The sequence below is a fragment of the Eufriesea mexicana genome, unplaced genomic scaffold (assembly GCF_001483705.2).
Source record: "Eufriesea mexicana isolate 0111107269 unplaced genomic scaffold, ASM148370v2 scaffold474474821, whole genome shotgun sequence".
Classification (NCBI taxonomy): Eukaryota; Metazoa; Arthropoda; class Insecta; order Hymenoptera; family Apidae; genus Eufriesea; species Eufriesea mexicana.
This window is the reverse complement of record NW_016907964.1, coordinates 306,086-327,893: the sequence shown is the minus strand read 5'-3', so window position 1 is coordinate 327,893 and position 21,808 is coordinate 306,086. Positions and strand designations below refer to the sequence as shown.

General features: G+C 25.4%; 4 protein-coding genes across 4 annotated transcripts; 2 read left to right on the top strand and 2 right to left on the bottom strand.

Annotated features, from left to right (window-relative positions):
• Positions 1 to 161: 161 nt before the first annotated feature.
• nSMase (neutral sphingomyelinase) lies at positions 162 to 2,492 on the bottom strand (the record flags this gene model as incomplete). Its single annotated transcript, XM_017901531.1, has 7 exons — positions 2,180 to 2,492; positions 1,843 to 1,879; positions 1,495 to 1,668; positions 1,157 to 1,340; positions 746 to 1,072; positions 556 to 661; positions 162 to 484 (listed from the first exon to the last, which is right to left on the bottom strand). Coding segments are annotated over exons 1-7 (1,206 nt in total), but the record flags the coding sequence as incomplete, so codon positions are not given.
• A 2,326-nt stretch (positions 2,493 to 4,818) lies between these two features.
• Positions 4,819 to 10,770, top strand: Sra-1 (Cytoplasmic FMR1-interacting protein Sra-1). The gene is made up of 18 exons (XM_017901313.1): positions 4,819 to 5,028; positions 5,219 to 5,398; positions 5,475 to 5,656; positions 5,728 to 6,252; positions 6,338 to 6,542; positions 6,609 to 6,823; positions 6,940 to 7,070; positions 7,157 to 7,327; positions 7,401 to 7,483; positions 7,580 to 7,648; positions 8,172 to 8,245; positions 8,310 to 8,715; positions 8,805 to 9,004; positions 9,139 to 9,668; positions 9,732 to 9,826; positions 9,991 to 10,229; positions 10,309 to 10,456; positions 10,555 to 10,770. The coding sequence occupies exons 1-18, from the start codon at positions 4,819 to 4,821 to the stop codon at positions 10,768 to 10,770; spliced, it is 3,879 nt and encodes a 1,292-aa protein (XP_017756802.1).
• A 1,641-nt stretch (positions 10,771 to 12,411) lies between these two features.
• On the bottom strand, positions 12,412 to 14,479 carry LOC108548353 (WD repeat-containing protein 55 homolog). Its single transcript, XM_017901259.1, has 8 exons — positions 14,455 to 14,479; positions 13,997 to 14,164; positions 13,677 to 13,866; positions 13,403 to 13,585; positions 13,267 to 13,340; positions 13,032 to 13,198; positions 12,756 to 12,973; positions 12,412 to 12,670 (listed from the first exon to the last, which is right to left on the bottom strand). Exons 1-8 carry the CDS (start codon positions 14,477 to 14,479, stop codon positions 12,412 to 12,414), a joined length of 1,284 nt encoding a protein of 427 aa, XP_017756748.1.
• Positions 14,480 to 14,905: 426 nt separating this feature from the next.
• LOC108548385 (E3 ubiquitin-protein ligase TRIM33) lies at positions 14,906 to 19,434 on the top strand. Its single transcript, XM_017901304.1, has 11 exons — positions 14,906 to 15,331; positions 15,782 to 16,011; positions 16,100 to 16,380; positions 16,490 to 16,600; positions 16,674 to 16,868; positions 16,935 to 17,047; positions 17,204 to 18,376; positions 18,518 to 18,677; positions 18,750 to 18,933; positions 19,011 to 19,163; positions 19,261 to 19,434. Exons 1-11 carry the CDS (start codon positions 15,001 to 15,003, stop codon positions 19,432 to 19,434), a joined length of 3,105 nt encoding a protein of 1,034 aa, XP_017756793.1. The 5' UTR covers positions 14,906 to 15,000.
• The last annotated feature ends 2,374 nt before the right edge of the window (positions 19,435 to 21,808 follow it).

Sequence of the window (21,808 nt, the reverse complement as noted above, 5' to 3'; positions counted from 1 at the left end):
TTACATTTTGCTTTAATTACTGCAGTAATATAAAAATGAGAATGTCAATGTATGTAAATGTTAAAATTTATCGTATAAGATAATATACTTTTAATAGATATGATTGAAAAAGTCTAGTAAAGTCTAGTGGAAAGTAAATTTTATTTACCCATAATATTATTTAAATTTGTTAAATAAATCTTCATTTCTAAGCATGCCGCTTTTAAAGCATTTTTTTCGACACTATTCCAAATAGAACTCATGAATAAAGTGTAACACAATATTGCTGTTAGAAGAATGCGTCCTATATTAAATCCAATAGATACTTCAAGGGATGTAACAGAACAATCCAATCCCATAGACCAAACAAGTGGTATAATTAATATACAACTGTATAACAAATACCAAAATCGTTGTCTATGAACATGTTTCACTGAAGTTTCACATATATCTATAGCTTCTTTTAATGAATCTTTTATGTCTATATTCATAAATTGAGATTCACCTATAACAAAAAAAGTATATCAAACTTTTTTACAATCTCTGTATCATTTTACATATGATTTATTAACATACCAACACTAAATTTAAAGGTTGCCATAACAGCTTCATGATCAGAGTAACTAAAATCTTTATAAGGTATCCGTTTTGGAAAAGGATGTCGAAAATCTGTTACTTCTATCTATAAATAAAATATGATTAATATAATTATATAGTAATTAACAGATAATTTTTCACAAAAATTAATAAAAATAAATTAACGTACCTTTATATTCTTTGCATTTTGGTACAAAATATAATCTATACGTTTTCCCTCAGGTAAAGTTCTTGCAAGTTTTGAACTAGTGTAACTATTATTGGCACAGTTATTAGTTCCTAGATTACTGGAACTATTTGAGCAAGCATCTGTCAAACCAGCAACACCACAAATAATTCTATAAGCTAAATCTTGAGGTTCTGTATTAAGATCACCTCCCAGTATTACAGAATCAGCACCACCATAAGTCATTCTAATAAACTGGGCTGTATCAAAAGCTTGTAAAACTCTATGTGCTATGTATTCATCATTATGCCTATCATATTCTGCATGTAACTAAAACACAATTAGTAATTGTTAATATGTGTAAGAGCACATAACAATAGATTTCAATAATTTGTAATTAACTCATACACTCACATGTACAATATAAACATTAATGTTCATATTATGAATTTGGAGTCTACAGAGACCAACACCTTTACCACCAAACCAATCTGCATGATGTATTTTATGTATATATCCATTTAAGGGCCATTTATGATATATTACATCTTTAATAGGAAATCTGGATAAGATACAAATACCAGATCCAACAACTCCACTACAATGTATTTAATAGAAGTTTAATGTAATTAAAAATCATATCTTTTTCAAATAGTAAGAATCATATTTTTATTAACATATTTTGACTTAAATATGTTTTATTTAAATAATCAGAATTAGCAACTGAAAATGATAATAAATAAAATATTTACCTATAGAAATAATGTGAGTAAGGTAACTGTTCTTGTGTTTTAGCTCTTATCATTTTAAAATCATTAATAGACCATACCTCTTGTAGACAAATAATATCATAATTTTCAGTAGCAAGCTTTTCTGCAATTGCTGTCATACGAGCACTTCTATTTTGTGAAATATATGGAATTCCCCTAAAATATATAACATTATAGAAATACTCACATTAATTATAAATATGTATACTATACATATGAAAATATTTATAAATAATAATCATATGAAAAATATAAAATTATGGTAAAAATATTTTAATTTATACTAAATTAAAGTAATTCTATATTACATATATGTTTAATGCAACTTACCAGCAATTTAAAGTTAAGATATTTATTGATACTTCGCCTGTCATATTTTATGAATTATTTACTAAAATAGATTAATACATATATTAAAAATACATATCTTTTATAAAATCGTAATATCTACTTCTTTGAACAGTTTTTTGAATGATTTATTGATATAACACACCGTATATAATAATGAACGAAAGTATTTTCATAGATCGCATCCGCAATCAAATTACGTTGTGATAGCAATTAATCATAAGAATGAAAAGAGTGACATAAAAAAGAAATTAAAGAAAATAATGTGAGTATAACCTACAAAAGAAAGACTTATTAAATAAATTTTTATTACTTCCACCACTGGTTAATAGTGCCCCCACCCAAGGCTGAAGAATATACATTGCCCCCACCATTACTCTGACTACTTCTCTCAATATTAACAGAATAGTTAACAGTTGTAGACAGAATAAGGTAATAGGTGAAAAAGCAGAGCGTGGTCTCCGGATCACGAGTTTGACAGCTTTGACATAAGCAAAGCAACACGTACAGTTCGTTCAACGAGACAAGATACCAAATGTGACGTATGCACATGTCAGTGCATAATCCAATCAGGGCCAACTTCACAGTGCTCGGACTCAAATACCAATGATTAAAAGTCGTTTCTGGAACTCAAGAAAATGGACCAATAGCTGCAAGACACGTAACTGATACGCAAACAATAATAAGATAACAATGATATCTGGTCTCTTTGGATGGACCATTATTCCGTTTAATCAAAACTTTATAAATAGTTTCCCAGTGGTATTGTGGTTTAACAGCAACATCTGGAAATTCCTATCTGAAGTTCCGGGGTTCGATCCCGTCGACAGTTTTTTGGTAGTTCTTCAATTTCTCTTTTATTTTGTATTTATTTTTCGCCTTTAAAGGCATTGTAAATAAACAATTGTAAATAAAATTTATTTTTTACGCTTTCTTATGCTTGTATATATTTGTTACAAAATGATAAGAATACTATGCAAAAAAGACAGTTTTCTATAGCAATCTTATTTACTACAGAAAGAAAACAAATATAATGCAAAATAGCTTTAGTGTAAATATTTACGATAAAGCTTAATTCTGATGCGGAAATCCTGAGGAGATTATGCTACTATATAGTTTATGCAACGATTAATATGTGTTTTGGTTTTAGAAAACAGCATTATAATCAATTTATAATCTCAATGTTAGCTTCAATAATTGAGAATATATTAGTTACCAAAGATAAATATTTAAAGATTTAAAATATTAAATTTTTTAAATATAATGTAAATATAAATTTTATAATTTTGTATTATTAAAAAAATTGAAAACAAATTAATGATTATAAAAATTATTTACATATAGATCATTATGCTTTTCAATGCTTCTTGAATAAAATTTATTCAAGTATTGAAAAACAGAATTGATTAGGGATATGGTAATTCTTATAAAAGAAAATATTTATTAGTCAGATTTTTAATTACTGGAAATAATATTGACAATTAAAAATCTTTTATTATAATTTTACCTCAATTATTATGTAATCCTGATTTTTTTAAACCTGTATCAATATCGAATCTTAGTCATGAGGGTGTCATCATCAAAGAGATTTTCTGATTTTTGTATGGACGTAAGTTACATTCGATATCGATACATAGCATTACAATTTACATTATAAAATGTAGGAATTGATAAGGACTATAATATAGCCGTTTTTAGGTGAAAAATGGTTTAAGCAGAACTTTCTTCCCCTCTGTCGAATTATTTCTCAAAAACACGTACACGATAGAATTGTTGAGAAGTCTATTAAATTTTACAATTATTCAACGAAAGTTTTATTAATTAAAATTACGAAAAGGTCAAGAGAATTTTTATAGAAATTTGAATTTTTTATTAGGGTTCTTTATGACAGGTTCAAATAATGTTTTCATAATACGTATTTTATTCTTTATATTAGCGTATTACAAATTACTATATATATTTCTTTACATATATTATTTCTAAGTAATGGTTCTCAACATTCTTTTATAAAAAAATGTATTTTAAACTTGTTAAAAAATTTTTTTCTTTGTCAATTATATTAATAAATTTAATATGGATATATAACAGTAAATACTTAATAAAATGTGTCATTTTTTAGATTTATAACATTTTTTATAGTAATTTTTATACAAACAAATTGATACAATACAAATCACTAATTGCATTATATTTTCATAATACTTTTTTATATTTTCGAAATATGATTTTTAAATAAATTATTTTTTACGTATATCGGTTTAATTGTTTAATAAAATATAATTAAAAATATAAATGAATTAAAAGAAAATTAACTATCACTAATATGGTAAAAAAATGTTGTTATAATATTAAGATTAAATTGGTTTTCTAGGTATATGATCGAGTATATAATAATTTTTCAAAAACATTTTTGTCAAATAAATTAATGATTATAGTGAATTGTTAACTACATTGAATAATAAAATTAGCTAATTCTAGTTTAAGTTTCTATTTTAAGACCGTGAATTATTACATGTAATTACATGTAGTGCCCTACGTAAGTATTGTTGACAGAATAATTGTCTTATGTTTTTCTAGTGAGAGGGTGGAGTATTAAAGATACATTTATATTTACAATATAATTAAAAATTATTGTGTTAAAATGTGTTGAATAAACTAAAATATTCTAAAATTATTTCACTGCATCATAAAACAATTAAAGATTTTAGTATACTTATCTCTAAGAACATAACCTCTGTAGAGGTAAGGATTACAAAAGTAATGATTATCTTCGACGAATTTTATATTTTTATGATTTTTTTGGCCACCTTTTGATTTTGATGATTGTCAACTTATCTATGTAGATCTCCATTTAAAATTTATAAAAAAAAATTAATTATATTTGTGTGTCGCATTTTTAGTAAAATTTAATTATTAACTATATATAATATCTTTATTTAGGTTTATTTTTAAATTGTAATGGCTACTGATAAAGTAACTTTGGGAGATGCTTTATCCAATGTTGATGTACTTGATGAATTTACATTACCAGATGAACAACCTTGTATTGAAGCACAACCATGTTCTGTAGTATATCAAGCTAACTTTGATACTAATTTTGAAGATAGAAATGGTTTTGTTACTGGAATTGCTAAGTATATTGAAGAAGCTACAGTTCATGCAAGTTTGGTAATTATTAGTACTCTATTATTAATGATAAAAATTTTAAATTTTGCTTTTTTATAAATTAATTCGTAAGAAAAAATAAAGTAATTTTCATAAATAATATATTATAATATTCAACTATACATTGAAGAATATTAACTATGTTCTGTCAATATTATTGTTATGAATGTAACTTATTATTTTTATTTTAAAGAATGAATTATTAGAAGAAGGTTTAAAACATGCTGTAATGTTATACACATGGCGATGTTGTTCTCGTGCAATACCTCAACCGAAATCAAATGAGCAGCCTAACAGAGTAGAAATTTATGAAAAAACAGTAGAGGTATTAGCACCGGAAGTAAATAAATTATTAAATTTTATGTATTTTCAAGTATGTAGTAAAATGTTTGTATATATTTATTAATAGAGTTTAATTTATGAAATAACTAACAAATGTTACTTTTTAGAGGAAAGCAATTGAAAGATTCTCTGGTGAAGTAAAACGTCTGTGTCATCATGAAAAAAGAAAAGACTTTGTTTCTGAAGCATATTTACTTACTTTAGGAAAATTTATTAATATGTTTGCAGTTTTGGATGAACTTAAAAATATGAAATCTAGTGTAAAAAATGATTATTCTACATATAGACGGTAACTATAAGTTCCTTAAATTGACTATATCATCAAACATTTTATTGAAGATAGTTATGTTTTTATTTCAGAGCTGCTCAGTTTCTTAAAGTGATGTCTGATTCTCAGACATTACAGGAATCTCAAAATTTATCAATGTTTTTAGCCACACAAAATAAAATTCGTGATACAGTAAAAGAAAATTTAGAAAAAATTGCAGGATATGAAGAATTACTTGCAGATGTGGTTAATATATGTGTTCATATGTTTGAAACTAAAATGTATTTGACTCCAAATGAAAAACATATGCTTGTAAAAGTGATGGGATTTGGTTTATTCTTAATGGATAGTGAGCTTTGCAATATTAATAAGTTAGATCAGAAAAAAAAATTAAAGTTAGACAGAATTGATAGAATTTTTAAAAACTTGGAAGTAGTGCCATTATTTGGTGACATGCAAATTGCACCTTTTAATTATATTAAACGTTCTAAACATTTTGATGCATCAAAATGGCCATTGTCTTCTTCATCAAACAGTATAAGTCCACAAGCAGATCTTATGGTGCATCTCCCACAAATTAGAGAAGATCATGTTAAATATATTAGTGAATTAGCAAGGTGATAATAAATAATTGCACTTTATAAAATGAAAAAGAAATATTAATTCTTGAATTTACAGAAAAATATTTTTGTGACATTACAGATACAGTAATGAAGTAACTACAACATATAAGGAGTGTGGTAGTGATAAAGAAAACCATGAAACTGCAGAATTGGCATTACGTGGATTACAATTACTTTCTCAATGGACAAGTGTTGTAACAGAGCTTTATAGTTGGAAACTTCTACATCCTACTGATCATCATATGAATAAAGAATGTCCCCAGGAAGCTGAAGAATATGAAAGAGTGAGGCATATTGATTATTACTTCTATTAAAAATATGTTGTACACTAATACCCCCTTTTTTCTTAGGCTACACGTTATAATTATACAGATGAAGAGAAATTTGCTTTGATAGAAGTTATTGCAATGATCAAGGGATTACAAGTATTAATGGCACGTATGGAAACAGTTTTTATTGATGCAATACGTAGAAATATATATGCAGAGTTACAAGATTTCGTGCAACTTACTTTACGGGAACCGTTACGTAAGGCCATAAAAAATAAAAAGGATCTTATTAGGAGGTTTGTGTAATATTTTTCATGACAATATAATTTCATATAATTATAATTTTCTATTTTATATAAATATAATTTTATTTAATTGTTCAATTATTTTAATTATTTATTATGATTTTCAGTATAATTGTATCTGTAAGGGAAACTTGTGCAGATTGGCATTTTGGAGTAGAACCATTAGGAGATCCTGCACTGAAAGGAAAAAAGGATCCTGATAATGGATTTGGTATTAAAGTACCACGGCGAAATGTTGGTAAGATTCAAAATATTTAATTATATTAAAAATTCAATTTAATTTTTTTAAATAGTTAGTGTATTTTAAAAGATATATTTTCTTAGGACCCTCTTCAACACAGCTTTATATGGTTCGTACCATGTTAGAATCATTAATTGCGGATAAAAGTGGTGGAAAACGTACTTTGAGGAAAGATATTGATGGCCAATACCTTCTACATATAGATCAATTTCATAAAACTAGTTTTTATTGGAGTTATCTTTTAAATTTTAGTGGTTAGTATAATTCAATTGGTTCCGTTTACGTTTCATATCAAGATAGCTTGTTAATAATGTTATTTTACTTCAGAATCATTACAAGACTGTTGTGACTTATCCCAATTATGGTACAGAGAATTTTATCTAGAAATGACCATGGGTCGGAAAATACAAGTAATCTTTTCAACATTCTTTTGCTCTAAATTCCAAACATATGTATAGTTTATTAAAAAATGATAGTTGGTGTTGTTTCTCCATTTTTTAAACTAGAAATGCCAAGTTCGTCACCAGCATAATGAAGAATGCAGCGACTTAATTACCATGGAGAAGCGTATCCAGGTATTTTGCTGATATGTGCAACTATGACAATTATTTATGTTTATAATTTGTTGCAAACCATTAATATAGTATTAATTTTGTTATTACTGTATTATTTTCTATATTAATACATATGGAGTATCCTTATTCATCTGCTTTTATAGTTTTAATATATAAAACAAATTTTAAATTGTAAAAATGATTATTTATACTGAAATTTATTTTTTGTAATATTTATATCGAAACATTTCATATTTAAAGTATAGATTCTTTTACATAAATTATTTTGTAAATTAATTTATAAATTTTTGTGTTTATTAATTTACTAAATAATATTAAATTAGGAAGTTATAAGTCAATTACCTTAGTATGTATTGAATAATGAAATTAATTTATGTTTACTTAAAGATAATATTATTACTGTACATTTATTATAATTATATTATAAACATATTAAATTCTATAATTAATAATACACTGTATTATGTTATAGTAGTGTTAAAATCATTTTATGAACTTAAAAACTTATTAATATATGTTTCAGTTTCCTATTGAGATGTCAATGCCATGGATCTTAACTGATCATATATTACGAAGCAAGGAACCATCAATGATGGAGTAAGTAAAAAAAAACATGTATTCATAATTTGGCAAATATTTTGTAACAATATTTTATTCGTAGGTACGTTTTATATCCACTTGATTTATACAATGATAGTGCATTATATGCTTTAACAATATTTCGTAAACAGTTTCTTTATGATGAAGTAGAAGCTGAAGTAAACTTATGCTTTGATCAATTTGTTTACAAGCTCAGTGAACAAATTTTTGCTCATTATAAACAATTGGCAGCAAGTATATTACTAGATAAAAGATTTCGAGTAGAATGTGTTGCATTAGGAGCATATTTACTTCCATATCCTCGAGCTAATAGATACGAAACCTTATTAAAACAAAGACACGTTCAATTACTTGGAAGAAGTATTGATTTGAATAAATTGATTACACAACGTATTAATGCAGATATGCAAAAATCATTAGATTTAGCAATTAGTAAATTTGAATCTGGCGACATTACCGGAGTTGTGGTATGTTAAATTACTAGATTTAATAATATGATTATATTTAATTTCCATTTAGTATATATTTTAATAACTTCGTGTTTTATACATCAAAGGAATTGGAAGGACTTTTACAAGTAAATCGCCTTACTCATAAACTTTTAAGTAAATGGCTTGCATTAGATGAATATGATGCCATGTTTCGTGAAGCAAATCATAATGTTTTAGCACCATATGGAAGAATAACACTACATGTATTTTGGGAATTAAATTATGACTTTTTACCAAATTATTGTTATAATGCAGCAACAAATAGGTATAATTGTATTATAATTTTATACTTTTTGTATTTCTCTTAACTTAAATTAAAAACTGAAATAAGACACAACTATATAGATACACATGAAATTAATATTTACTTATATTAAAAATGGAACATATTTATTTTAGGTTCGTAAAATGTCGTGGACTTCAATTTGTACAAGCAGTACATAGAGATAAACCTCCACAAATGTCTCATCATTATCTTTGGGGAAGTAAACAATTAAATTTAGCTTATAGTACACAATATGGACAATATTCAGGATTTGTTGGACCACAACATTTTCGTACAATGTGTAAACTTCTTGGATATCAAGGTATCGCAGTAGTAATGGAAGAACTCTTAAAAATTGTAAAGTCCCTAATTCAAGGAAGCTTACATCAATTTACGAAGACATTAATGGAGGCTATGCCAAAAGTTTGTAAACTTCCAAGATATGACTATGGATCTCCAGGAGTTTTAGGATACTATCATGCTCAATTAAATGATATTGTGCAATATCCAGATGCTAAAACTGAACTTTTTCATAATTTTCGCGAATTTGGTAACACAATTTTATTTTGCCTTTTAATGGAACAAGCTTTATCACAAGAAGAGGTCTGCGATTTATTACATGCAGCACCATTTCAAAATATATTACCTAGACCATATTGCAAAGGTAATATTTTGAAATTATACACAAATTTTACTTCTAAAAATATTATAATAATTTTAATTTTAGAGGGTGAGAAACCAGAGACTAAACAAAAACGACTTGAAGCTAAATATGCAGCTTTACAAATTGTTCCCAATGTAGATAATTTAGGTACAGCTAAAGTGAGTAATAAAAAATATTTGTTAACAAATTATTTATAAAAATATGTTAGATGTTTAGTTATATCATATAAATAGAACATATTCTAGTATTTTCAAATTTATTTCGATAATTGAATTAAAATCATTTTAATTAAAGATTATTTATTTATTAATAAATTGTTTAGCAAGCATTGATTGCTAGAGAAGGAGATTTATTAACGCGAGAACGACTTTGTTGTGGTTTATCAATATTTGAAGTAGTCCTTAGCAGACTACGTAGTTTCTTAGATGATCCTATTTGGGTTGGTCCACCTCCTGTAAATGGAGTAATGAATGTTGATGAATGCACTGAATTTCATAGATTATGGAGTGCATTACAATTTGTATACTGTATTCCTGTTGGAGAAACAGAATTTACCGTTGAGTAAGTAATGTATATATAATTTTACCATTAGTAATAATACAGTAAATGAAAGCTTCATTTAATACTATTTTCATTACAGAGAATTATTTGGTGAAGGTTTACATTGGGCTGGTTGTGCAATGATAGTATTACTAGGTCAACAAAGGAGATTTGAAGCTCTTGATTTTTGTTACCACATTTTAAGAGTACAACGTGTTGATGGTAAAGATGAAAATGTCAAAGGAATTGTAAGTATTTATGTACATATATAGTATTATACAAAATATAATTTTTTTTTAATTATATGCAAAATAAATATTGAATCATTTTTATTTCTATCAAATAGCATTTAAAGAGAATGGTAGATAGGATTAGAAGATTTCAAGTGCTAAATTCACAAATTTTTGCTGTATTAAACAAATATTTGAAGAGTGGAGATAGTGATGCAACAAGTGTTGAACATGTTCGATGTTTTCCACCTCCAATTCATCCATCACTTGCTCATGCACAACAACAACATTATCATACACCAGAATATTTACGTCAAATGAATCATCAGTGAAATAATATACATGACATAGGTATTATAAGCAAGAATATTTGTAATTGTAATAAAGGCTGAGTCTCATTTTTTAAATAATTTACAATAAGAATTTAAAGCATTTATTTAAAATATTTTTAAAAATAAATTTCAAACACTTATTAAAAGAATGCATGTTATGTTTTTATTATTGCATTTAGTATTAAAATAAGCCAATTGAAATCATTTTTAATAAATTAAATAATCATAATCATCTGAAACATTTTTCTTTCCTTAAGAAAAGATATAAATTCTAACATGATTTCTAATAATAGATATTCTTGTTTATATAGTATATTGTTAATATTTAATATGTTTAAAGATAATTGGTAAGAATATTCATATCGTATATTATTTTTTATGTAAAATAGAATCTTTATTAACAATCATTTCAAAAACGTGTATGAAAAAGCCAGTACTTGCAAATTGCATAAAAATATTTTATTTACGTCTAACTCCAAACCTTTGAACCAAGAATTATTCACTATCAGTATTATTTATCATAACATGACAGCAAATATATATTATGCACTCTTGAATTACAGTACATTTTATATATTTATATTAAATTGATATTTTTTTTTTAATTAAATGTAAATTATGAAAAGTATGTAAAATATTTATAATCATTGATGAAAATTTCATGAATTTTTTTCATTATTTTGAAAGTCTTTTTGTAGATACATTTTGTATGTACAAACAAACATAATTTATATTTAGTAGAATTTTCTATTGTCTTAAAAATATAAAACAATTGTATGATAAAAAAATTTTATTGTAATTTTTAAATTATGCAATGCAATATCTACCTAATTATAGTTCTAAAATTTGTACCTTAATATTCAATCGTACGTTTTTTGTCATTTTTAATGTTTGTTTTTATAATAATTATACAGTAAATGTGTAAAAAATTCAACTGTTGAGTATACAATCAAATAGAAACACGAAATGGATAAATGACAAAAATTTTGGTTTTATTTTTGCATAAAAAATCAATTCTAAAAAGATAATGCTCATTTAACTTGTTATTAATTATATTAAATAAGGTACAAAATTGAAAGATGAAATTGAAAAATAATTTTTGGTTACTGCTATTACAGTACCTAATTAATAAATAGTAACAATTTATTATTTATTATATAATTAATTTATACAAATATTTTTACGCTTTAATGGATATATAAAAATAAGTATAAATGATTGCTAAGTATAAAATTTACTCTCTTACATAATTTTTATTTTGCAACATTAAAAGTATTAAAAAGTAATGTATAATATTTGATGTAAACATACATATGAAGTATATTTTTCTTTCTACTTAATTTTTATGAAAATTTAAAATTTGGAAAATATAGACTACAAAACAAAGAATAATTATAGTTTAAAAACTTCATATGTAACTCACTAAAATAATATATATTTTATTATTCTTGTCTTTGAAAGATATAATACTGTGTTCAATTTTTTACTATACATATAATAATCAATATGTATATGTTATCTGTCAATTAGGTGCATATTTATGGAAATATATTATCTCAGCATTATCTGTGTAATACAATTTAGTTGTCTATAAATTTATAACACATTTATAATAGTTTATTATTATTTTTATTTCTTTTACTAAAGATCAGAGAAAAAAGAAGATACATTATCAACTTTACTACTTGGTAGATTACATTTTAACTGCTTCTGTTTTCCACCTTTCACATTTACACTGATATCTAAAGTTTCAAAGTATTGTACATTCCAAAACTTGATATCATTATCATGTGCAGAAGATGCAATTAAAGTTCCATCACTATTAACATCAACTGCTTCAATAGAAAGATTATGTTGTCCTACTATACCAAGATGATGATGTGGAAATAAGCTGCTTGCTCTATTTATTAATATAATAAATATACATACCATTTTATTTAATATGTGGAAACAAAATATATATTAAACCTTAAATTATATTTTACCTGAGTACTCCATCTTCTCCTCCTGTTATCACAACATTTTCAGTAATTGGAATCATACAGTTTATAGATTTCTTAGTTAAATTTGGAAACTCGTCAGAGTGAAAACCAAATTCTCCCCAGTTATATACATACATTTTTCCTTTACTTGTAGCAACCAAGATTTTTGTTTCAGATTTAAATAAGCCAAGACATGTCAATTCCTCTTCATACTCTTCTGACTAATAAACCGGTTATATATAGTTACACACAATTAGGTATCAATTTATTTGTACTTACTTGAACATGTAGTTTCTTTCCTGGTATATTAAATGTAGTAAGAGATCCATCCCCACTTGCACAGATTAAATATTTTGCTTCTCTATTTGTTATGATAGCACTTATATAATCTTCCATTTTTTTTAATGAAAATACAGGTATATTCCCTCTTTGTCGAAGATCCCACACTTAAAATATATGTACACTGAATTAAATATGTGTATACTAAAAAATAAACTATACAAATATAACATACCTTTAACTACGCCATCATCATCTCCAGTTGCAAACATATGTTCTCCAATTACTGTCATTGTATATATTGGCTCCCTAAAATAAATAAAACATCAATTAATAATACCTATGCTTATCTATTATGGTTATACACTTACTCATGTGCATTTTCATAAATTCTTACTAATTTTTCAGTTTCAAGATCAGTGAGCATTATAGATAAATCTTTTGCAGTAGAAAATAAAACTGAACCAGTTTCATTAAATTCTATATCACGACATGCTTTAAGATGTAATTCCAAAGTTGATATCAGTTTTGTTTCTGTATTGTTATACTTATATCTACCATGTAAAAAAATTTATATAAAGATTAAAATATTAAAAATTATTTTTAATATATTAATTATGTAATATTATTAAGTTCAAAATTTACAAGTATACATCTCCTACAATATTAGCTACAGCGATCATTTCTGCATTAGGATGAAAACATATATCTACTACATGATCTTCCATTGTAATAGATGGAGGATGATTTGTATTTATATTTCCTGATCTAATTATTGCTTTTATAACTTCATCTTTTTCTTCATCTTCATTTAAAATTGGTACAGTATTGCTACCTTTAATAACAAATATACACATTACATATTCATAATGTAACAAGTAATTGAAAATAGACATTACAACATTAACTACTAGTTAAGTTAATTAAATTTAGAACATTTAAACACCAAATTGTATAAAACTTACTTGTACGAGTAGAAACTGAATCATTATTTGAATCAAAATATTCTTCATTTTCACTTTCTGTATCATCACTATAGTCTAAACTGCTATCATTTAATGACATTTGTATACTATCATCACTTTCATCGTTATTAAGGTTATTATTTTCTCCATTGTTAAAGGAAAATATACCTAAACATTACATATATATAATTAAAATTAAAAACAAATATCAAGTAAATTTCAATTTATAGCATCAAAAACATCCGACTTATCTTTTCAATTTTTAATCATTTTAACAAGTAAATTTAAAAAATACTAGTCTTTAGTAAAAAAATAAATAAATTGTTAAAAAACATTAATGTTCATTGTTATAATATTAACATCGTATAAATAACGTGAAAAAATTATGTAAAGTAAATATTTATTTTATACTGATTTAAGATGATAAAGTTAAAGCTTTTCTATTTAATAAAATCTACCTGAATGTGTTTTATCTAAATGCATATTTCAAAAGTACAAAGTGAATCAGGATTTCTAACCCTTTTTATTACACTTTACACAGTATTATGTATTAAACTTTCACATAATAAATATATGTATTTACCATATGAAAATGATAAAAATTAAAATTCCCTATAAAATGGACTACTTAAAAGGTATTATTTTATCTTCTAAATAAAAGAGTTACTATTATTAGATAAGAAGGATTTGAGAAAAAGATTGCGTATAATACAGTTTATTAAATTACAAAATTTCTATTAACTTATTTTAATAACATTAAAAAGAAATTTGATTTAATTATCATGAAAATGACTAAAATGTCTAGAATCAAAATTCTTATCTTAGAGGACGCCACTATACGTAAAAGCCCGCCATCGAGTTTCTTACCTAACTATAGTAATTGCAATTAGAGTGGAGTATATAGCATGGTGGACCATGGCGCTACATGGTTTAAGAAAGATATATTTTCATAAAATATAAAACCGATTCTTGTGTGTAGCCGTTCATACCTTGATAATTTTAACATGGAAACTCGAACGAATGAGTTATTAACAACAGGTCCAATAGCGACGATTAAAGAAGAACCACTTGATCAAACTGGCGCGAAGCAGGAAATGCAACAATCGCAAGTACAGGGCGTTTGCATTGAGGAAGAGTGTGAACAGCGTATCGAATGTACAACTGAGGGCCAAGAAAATGAGACACGTGCATTTTTATCAAAATGTGTGTTTTGTGGAAAAACATTTACTTTTGGTGATGACCCAAGACTTTTAGAATGTTTACATGCTGCATGTTCGACATGTGTCAATAGTAAACTCAGCGATCACAACACATCAGTCGACGTGGATGTTTTGTGTAAGACTATATCATACATTTATATTTTCTAGTTTTTTAAATTCTGGGAGTTATAACACATTATTTTTAAATAGATTTTTAATATTCATATAATAATGCTTTTAAATATTCGAACATTTCATCTATTTTGAACAGCAACAGTAACAATACATATTTTCATACTTATTTTATTAAATTTTTAATTGAAAGCACATTTCGTTATATTCCATTGTAGTAAGTTTGAAATGTAAGTAGGGATAATAATTTTTTAATCAAACACTCAATAGAATATTGAAATTATTCTTTGTAGAAATTATAATTTTAATGAATGAGTTTTTGAAAGTATATTAATAATATAAAATACTAATTGATATTAATACATTTTAGTAATATTATAATTTATAAAATATGTGTGTATTATATTATATAAATTAAGCTTTGAATATTAACTAAAAATATATATTCTTGCAGTGGAAAGTAATGTGATTGCTTGTCAAATATGTAATGTCACCACACAAGCAGAAAACTTAATTGAAAATAGATTTTTGTCAAAATTTATAGAGGAAGATAATAGCCCAGGTACTGATGATGAATCTAAAGAAACAGAGGAAGAAAAAAAATGTACCAGTTGTCATGATAATGCTACTGCCACAAGTTGGTGTGTGGAATGTGAAGAATTTATATGTCAAAACTGTGTTATGGTAATAAAAATGCCACATAATAACATATTACATCATTTCTTCAGTAGTAAAATAATAATTTCTTTAATTTTTTAATTTTTTGTTAAAGGCACATCAGAGATTAAAAATAACAAAAGATCACACAATTAAACCAAAGGATGAAGTCACCAATGATAGGGATAATGTCAAAAAATGCAACAAAAAAATACCTGGCTATTTATTTTGTACGATTCATTCACATGAACAGTTATCTTTATTTTGTCAAACATGTGATAAACTTACTTGTAGGGATTGTCAGCTAAGTGAACACAGAGATCATAAGTACAAATTTATTCATGAAATTGCTGCTGAAACCCGTACTTCTGTATCAACTTTACTTAAAGAAGTGAGGTAATTCTTTTATACTTATACTTTTTTTTAAATGTTTTATGAGCGTTAAGATTATTTCTTTTTCAAATTATTTATATTAATATATATTTTTAATTTATTTCTATTATAGTTATAAACGAGTTTTATTGAAAAGTGCAATGAAGGTTATAGAAGATAGACAAGTCCTTATCTTAGAAAAAAAGAAAAATTTGGTGCAAGACATAACACAAATGGTGGTGCAGTAAGTTATGAATTTTATATTGAAAGCTTTAATGAAATAAAATTAATTATTTTGTCATATTTTTTTTACACAGATTAACAAATGCAATTAATACACGAGGAAAACAATTAGTTATGCGTTTAAATGAAGTTTGTGACCAAAAACAAAATACATTAAATGAAAAAAAAGTTGCTTTAGATCAATTATCAAAACTTACTGATCATTGTATACAATTTGTATCACATGCCTTAAAAAAGGGTTCAGATATGGAATTACTTTATAGTAAAAAGTATGTATTGATACTGTTTGTGAATACTAGAGGGTATAAATATAAATGTTTCATAATTTTTTGCAGATCTGTTACAAGTCATTTACAAAGAATAAAAAGTAGACGTGCTGACATTCCAAATCCAGAAATACCAGTTAGAATTCACTTATCCTTGGAGAAAGTACCAGATTTGATAAAAGGTTAAATTAATAATAATAGGTGCTTAATTATATGTTATTAAATAGGTAGTTTATGATATTGCTACAAGCTAATCTTATTTAGTTTATTTTTAATTACAGTATCCTAATCAATATTTTATGTGTACAAATTTAAATATTTACTTTTTTTAATTTTAGTGGTATCATCAATTGGTGCAATAGTAGTGGATGGTAGAGTATATCCTTCAATATCTCCATTAGGTGGAATAAATCCACCATCTATATCATATAATGAATCACAGACGGATCAAAAGCAAACAACAAATCTGTCAAATGCACATATGGATGGTTCTACTATAGCTGCACAATTACCTGCTGTAACACAACAGTCTAATAGTATGCAACAAAATTCCTATCAACAAGTGCCTCTTCATATAGCATCTCAACAGCAACAACAAACACAATCACAAAATTATATACATTATCCTATGAATAATATGCCACCTCGGTCATCACCACAAACACATCAACCACGTGTACCATATACAGTTAATTTTAACAACAGACTACAGCAATCAATAATGATGCAACAACGTCCTTTGGGAAGCTGTCATCAACAAGTAACATCGTCTACTCATCCTCATCAACAAGTTCACATAGATCAACTGGGACAAAACACAAGTCTACGTGGACTTCTTGCACATAATCCTCCACCTTTTCGACCTTCTACAAATCATGTATCATATCGATTGCCACCTTATAGATATCCTTCAAACAATTCCCAACGACCAGTACCACCACCTGCGTATCAACCAACAAATACATCTATGGTATCTAATATAAGGCTTCAGCAATGTAATCCTATTTCTCCATCTACACAACATATGAATTATCCTATGCAACAACCAACTACAGCACGTTGGCATATACCCCAAAATGTCAATCCTTGTCTTCCTTTTTATACTTCTCGTCATCAATCAAATACACCTTCCATGTCAGTTCCTACTAATGATACATACAAGATAACATTAAAAAATCAGCAATCAAATACAAATCAAAAATATAATACACAAACAACTACTGCTTCTGATAATCCACCTCAATCACAAAATTTAGTATCTGTTGGTCATACGGTCAGTTCATCAGTACCTAAAACTCCTAGTCCTGTGCCTCCTGGAAAATCAGATGAAACTGAAAAGAGTTTAGACAAATTTTGTCAAAAATCTTTAAATGACCTAATGCTTACTATCGCAAAATTAGATAGTAATGGAATCGTAGTAATACCAGAAGCTCAACGAAACCAATTAGATTCTGCCCAGGTTGATAGTTCAACTGATGAAGGAATGAATCCAATGACTGAAAATTCAGCAGGTAATTTAATATTTTAAAATAATGACATCCTAAGAAGAAATAATAATAGAAAGAACACAAATATGTGATTCTTATTAAAAATATTTGTTAATGTATTTACACAACTGACTAAATGTATGTATACAATTATATGTTCAATAGATAATTCAAAAAATACTGCAACATCCATGGCAAAGGATGATCCTAATGAAGACTGGTGTGCAGTATGCATGGATGGAGGAGATGCAGTACTATGTTGTGATAAATGCCCAAAAGTCTTCCACTTGTACTGTCACATTCCTAGTTTAAAATCGTTTCCTGAGTGAGTGTACAGATAGTATAGGGTAATAATATTCATCTTTTTATTATTACTAATAAATTCTTTATGTACTAGTGAAAGTGAAACTTGGCAATGTATGTTATGTACAAATGTATTAGATTGCTCAGATGACCCACCAGGAGAAAAAAGACCAAACATAATGAGTGCAAAAGAATTACGGATTGCACAAAGAATTGTATTAGAACTTTATTGTCAATATGAGCAAAGCTTACCTTTCCGTGAAGTAGTATCTAGTGAGGTAAATTTGTTGTATAAAAATTTATTTATCTAAAAAACATTGAAAACGAAAGTAATCATTTTATTTGTTATTATCAGATAGTTGACTATCATCGTATCATAAAGAAACCAATTGCACTAGATGTAATTAGAGATAAATTAAAACCTGAGCATCCAAATCATTATACAGATTTAAGACAAGTAATGGCAGACATCAGGCTGATGTTTAAAAATGCTTTTACATACAATCCTGTAAGTTTTATTAAAGAATTTATATTTATAAGCATGTACAATAAAATATAACATTTTTGTACAAATACACATATATATATATTTTTATTTTATTTAGGTTGAATCACAAGTGTATCAAGAAGCACGAAATTTAGAAGAATTTTTTGAAAAATTGTTATTAAAATGGGCACCAAATTATGCCTATGATGATCCTTTCCTTTCGGCTGACAAAGATGAAGATGAAGAAGTGTTCCCTCCTAATAGAAAATATCGACGTATAGTTACAGACTAATTTTCACTTTTCGTAAACAAGTACATTATTTTTAAAACACATAGCAGAATTATATTTCAAAATAATGGACATTTCTTAGTTATATTTAATATTGCTTTTCGTGTTTAATTAATTGATAAAATACGTTATAAATGTTTATGGATACTAACAAAGAAATTGAATAGACATTTACAATTATAGTATAGATCTTTTCAGATTTTATGTTCAATGAAGTGAATTTTACATCATGCTTAATATCGCAAATTTATTGCATGAATTTTTAAATGAAAAATGAGTATTTTTACTCACAAATTTAGTTATGAAATATTTTAACATTTACCATAAAAATTTATCATAAAAGTAGTTGATGAAATGTTTATCATTCATTTATACTTTTAATTGAATTATTAAAGACTAATTACATTAATTTTACAATAAAATATTTCAGTAAATACACAAGTATATTTTTTATAAAATATTACGACTTTATATACATATATATACATGTCTATGAGTATGTATGTATGTGTGTATATGTATATACAGGTTGTTCCATACTACGTGATGTATTGCAATATCAAATTGAGGATTCAAAAATGGTGAAAAAAATGATTACGAATATTATGAATATGACCTCGTTTTCAAGTTATGGTCCTCTATAAATTATAGGAGTTGCTCATTTACTATCACGAAAATTACTCAGAGGATAATGTATTATTTGTATAATGACGAGTATTATAAAGATTTATAGGCACAGAAGTTCAGCTTTGACTGCATTACAGTTTACAAGTTCATACATAAGATATTTATTTGTCATTTAATTGCTCGAATAATTTCATAAGAATTACAATTATTGCTAATCCACATTAATTATATTTTTTTTAATTGAATACAATCTACGTGTAAAATATAGTATTTATGATATTAGTAATACTCAATAGTATTTAGAAATTAGTTCAATTTCATCATCTTTAAATCTTCCAAATAAATACACCTAGGATTGTTTTTACATGGAAGATACGTATAGTGTAAAAAAAATCCATGTAAAAGAAAACCGTTACGATTTAAAACTTTATGACGTAAAAAATTATAAAATAACTGATTTGTAACAAAGTATAAAACTGTTACACTAAAGAAAACAATAGAAAAAACAACTTGTTAAACAAACATATTAAAAAATCATGTAAAAATGAGTAGAAAGTGTTTAAAGAAAAACTGTGTAAAGGTGAATCTTATAAAAAGAGTACTATGTAAAAAAGTGTCTGGTGTAATAGATATCTAACTATGCTACACCCATTCATAAAAAAGTTGCAACTTAAACTAATTTATAACTTAAAAACAAGTTTATACCATACATATGTTTATATGAATATTTTTTGCATTTTTATGTTTTCAATCCATTACTGCAATAATTTTTACATAGTATGGAACGTCCTGTACATTTGTATTATTATTCTAATAAAAATCTAAAACGAAAATGTTGTATTACTTGTTAATAAGATATTGCAGTTGTCTATGTTGCTATGAACATACTAATTAAAAATTTTATAAATTAGTATCATTTTCGCAGCAATTTGTTTTAAGAAAGTCTTTGAAACATTAAGTTTTAAACATTCTCCAATATGTTTATTACAGAGTAGCGTACGAAACTTAATCATATTAATATTCAATTTCTTGTACCTATTTTGCTTTATTATGATTAATTTTATTATATTTAAACATTTTTATATTAAACTGTCTTAATTCTTGCATTTATTTGGTAACATAAATTATATTTGTTATATTTCAATTATATTACGTATGTGTAGTGTGTACAAAATATATCTTATATATTTTGAGATTATTTAAAAAATATTAGTGGAAATTTTTGAAGATTGATTTGCTATTTTTATAATTACAATTTTTAATAAGATTGTACTATTATAAAATTTGACATTAATTAAATTACGTTAATTTAGCACAATACAAAAATTAATTTAAAGATATATATGTTATAACTTAAAAGGTATTACATATCAAAATATAATTTTACAATAAAAATAAAACTTCTTTGTAATGATTTTATAAATGCAATAAATTTATGTAATATTTAAAATATATAACATCATACTTATACAAATTTTAATAATAAAAAGATATCAAGGAATTAGATACATTAAAATTATTACATATGAACTTTTAAATATGACAATAATTTTTTTATTATACAAAAGATTCAAATTGTAATTATTTTTACATAATTATGTTTATTATTCTTTTATTCTTTATATTATTCTTTATATTATAATATGATAGACGTCTTAAAAAAAGTATTCTATTTAACCTAATTTAATTTAATAGATGTATTACTTATTTAGTAAACAAATGAAAAAAAAAATATATATATATATTTCTA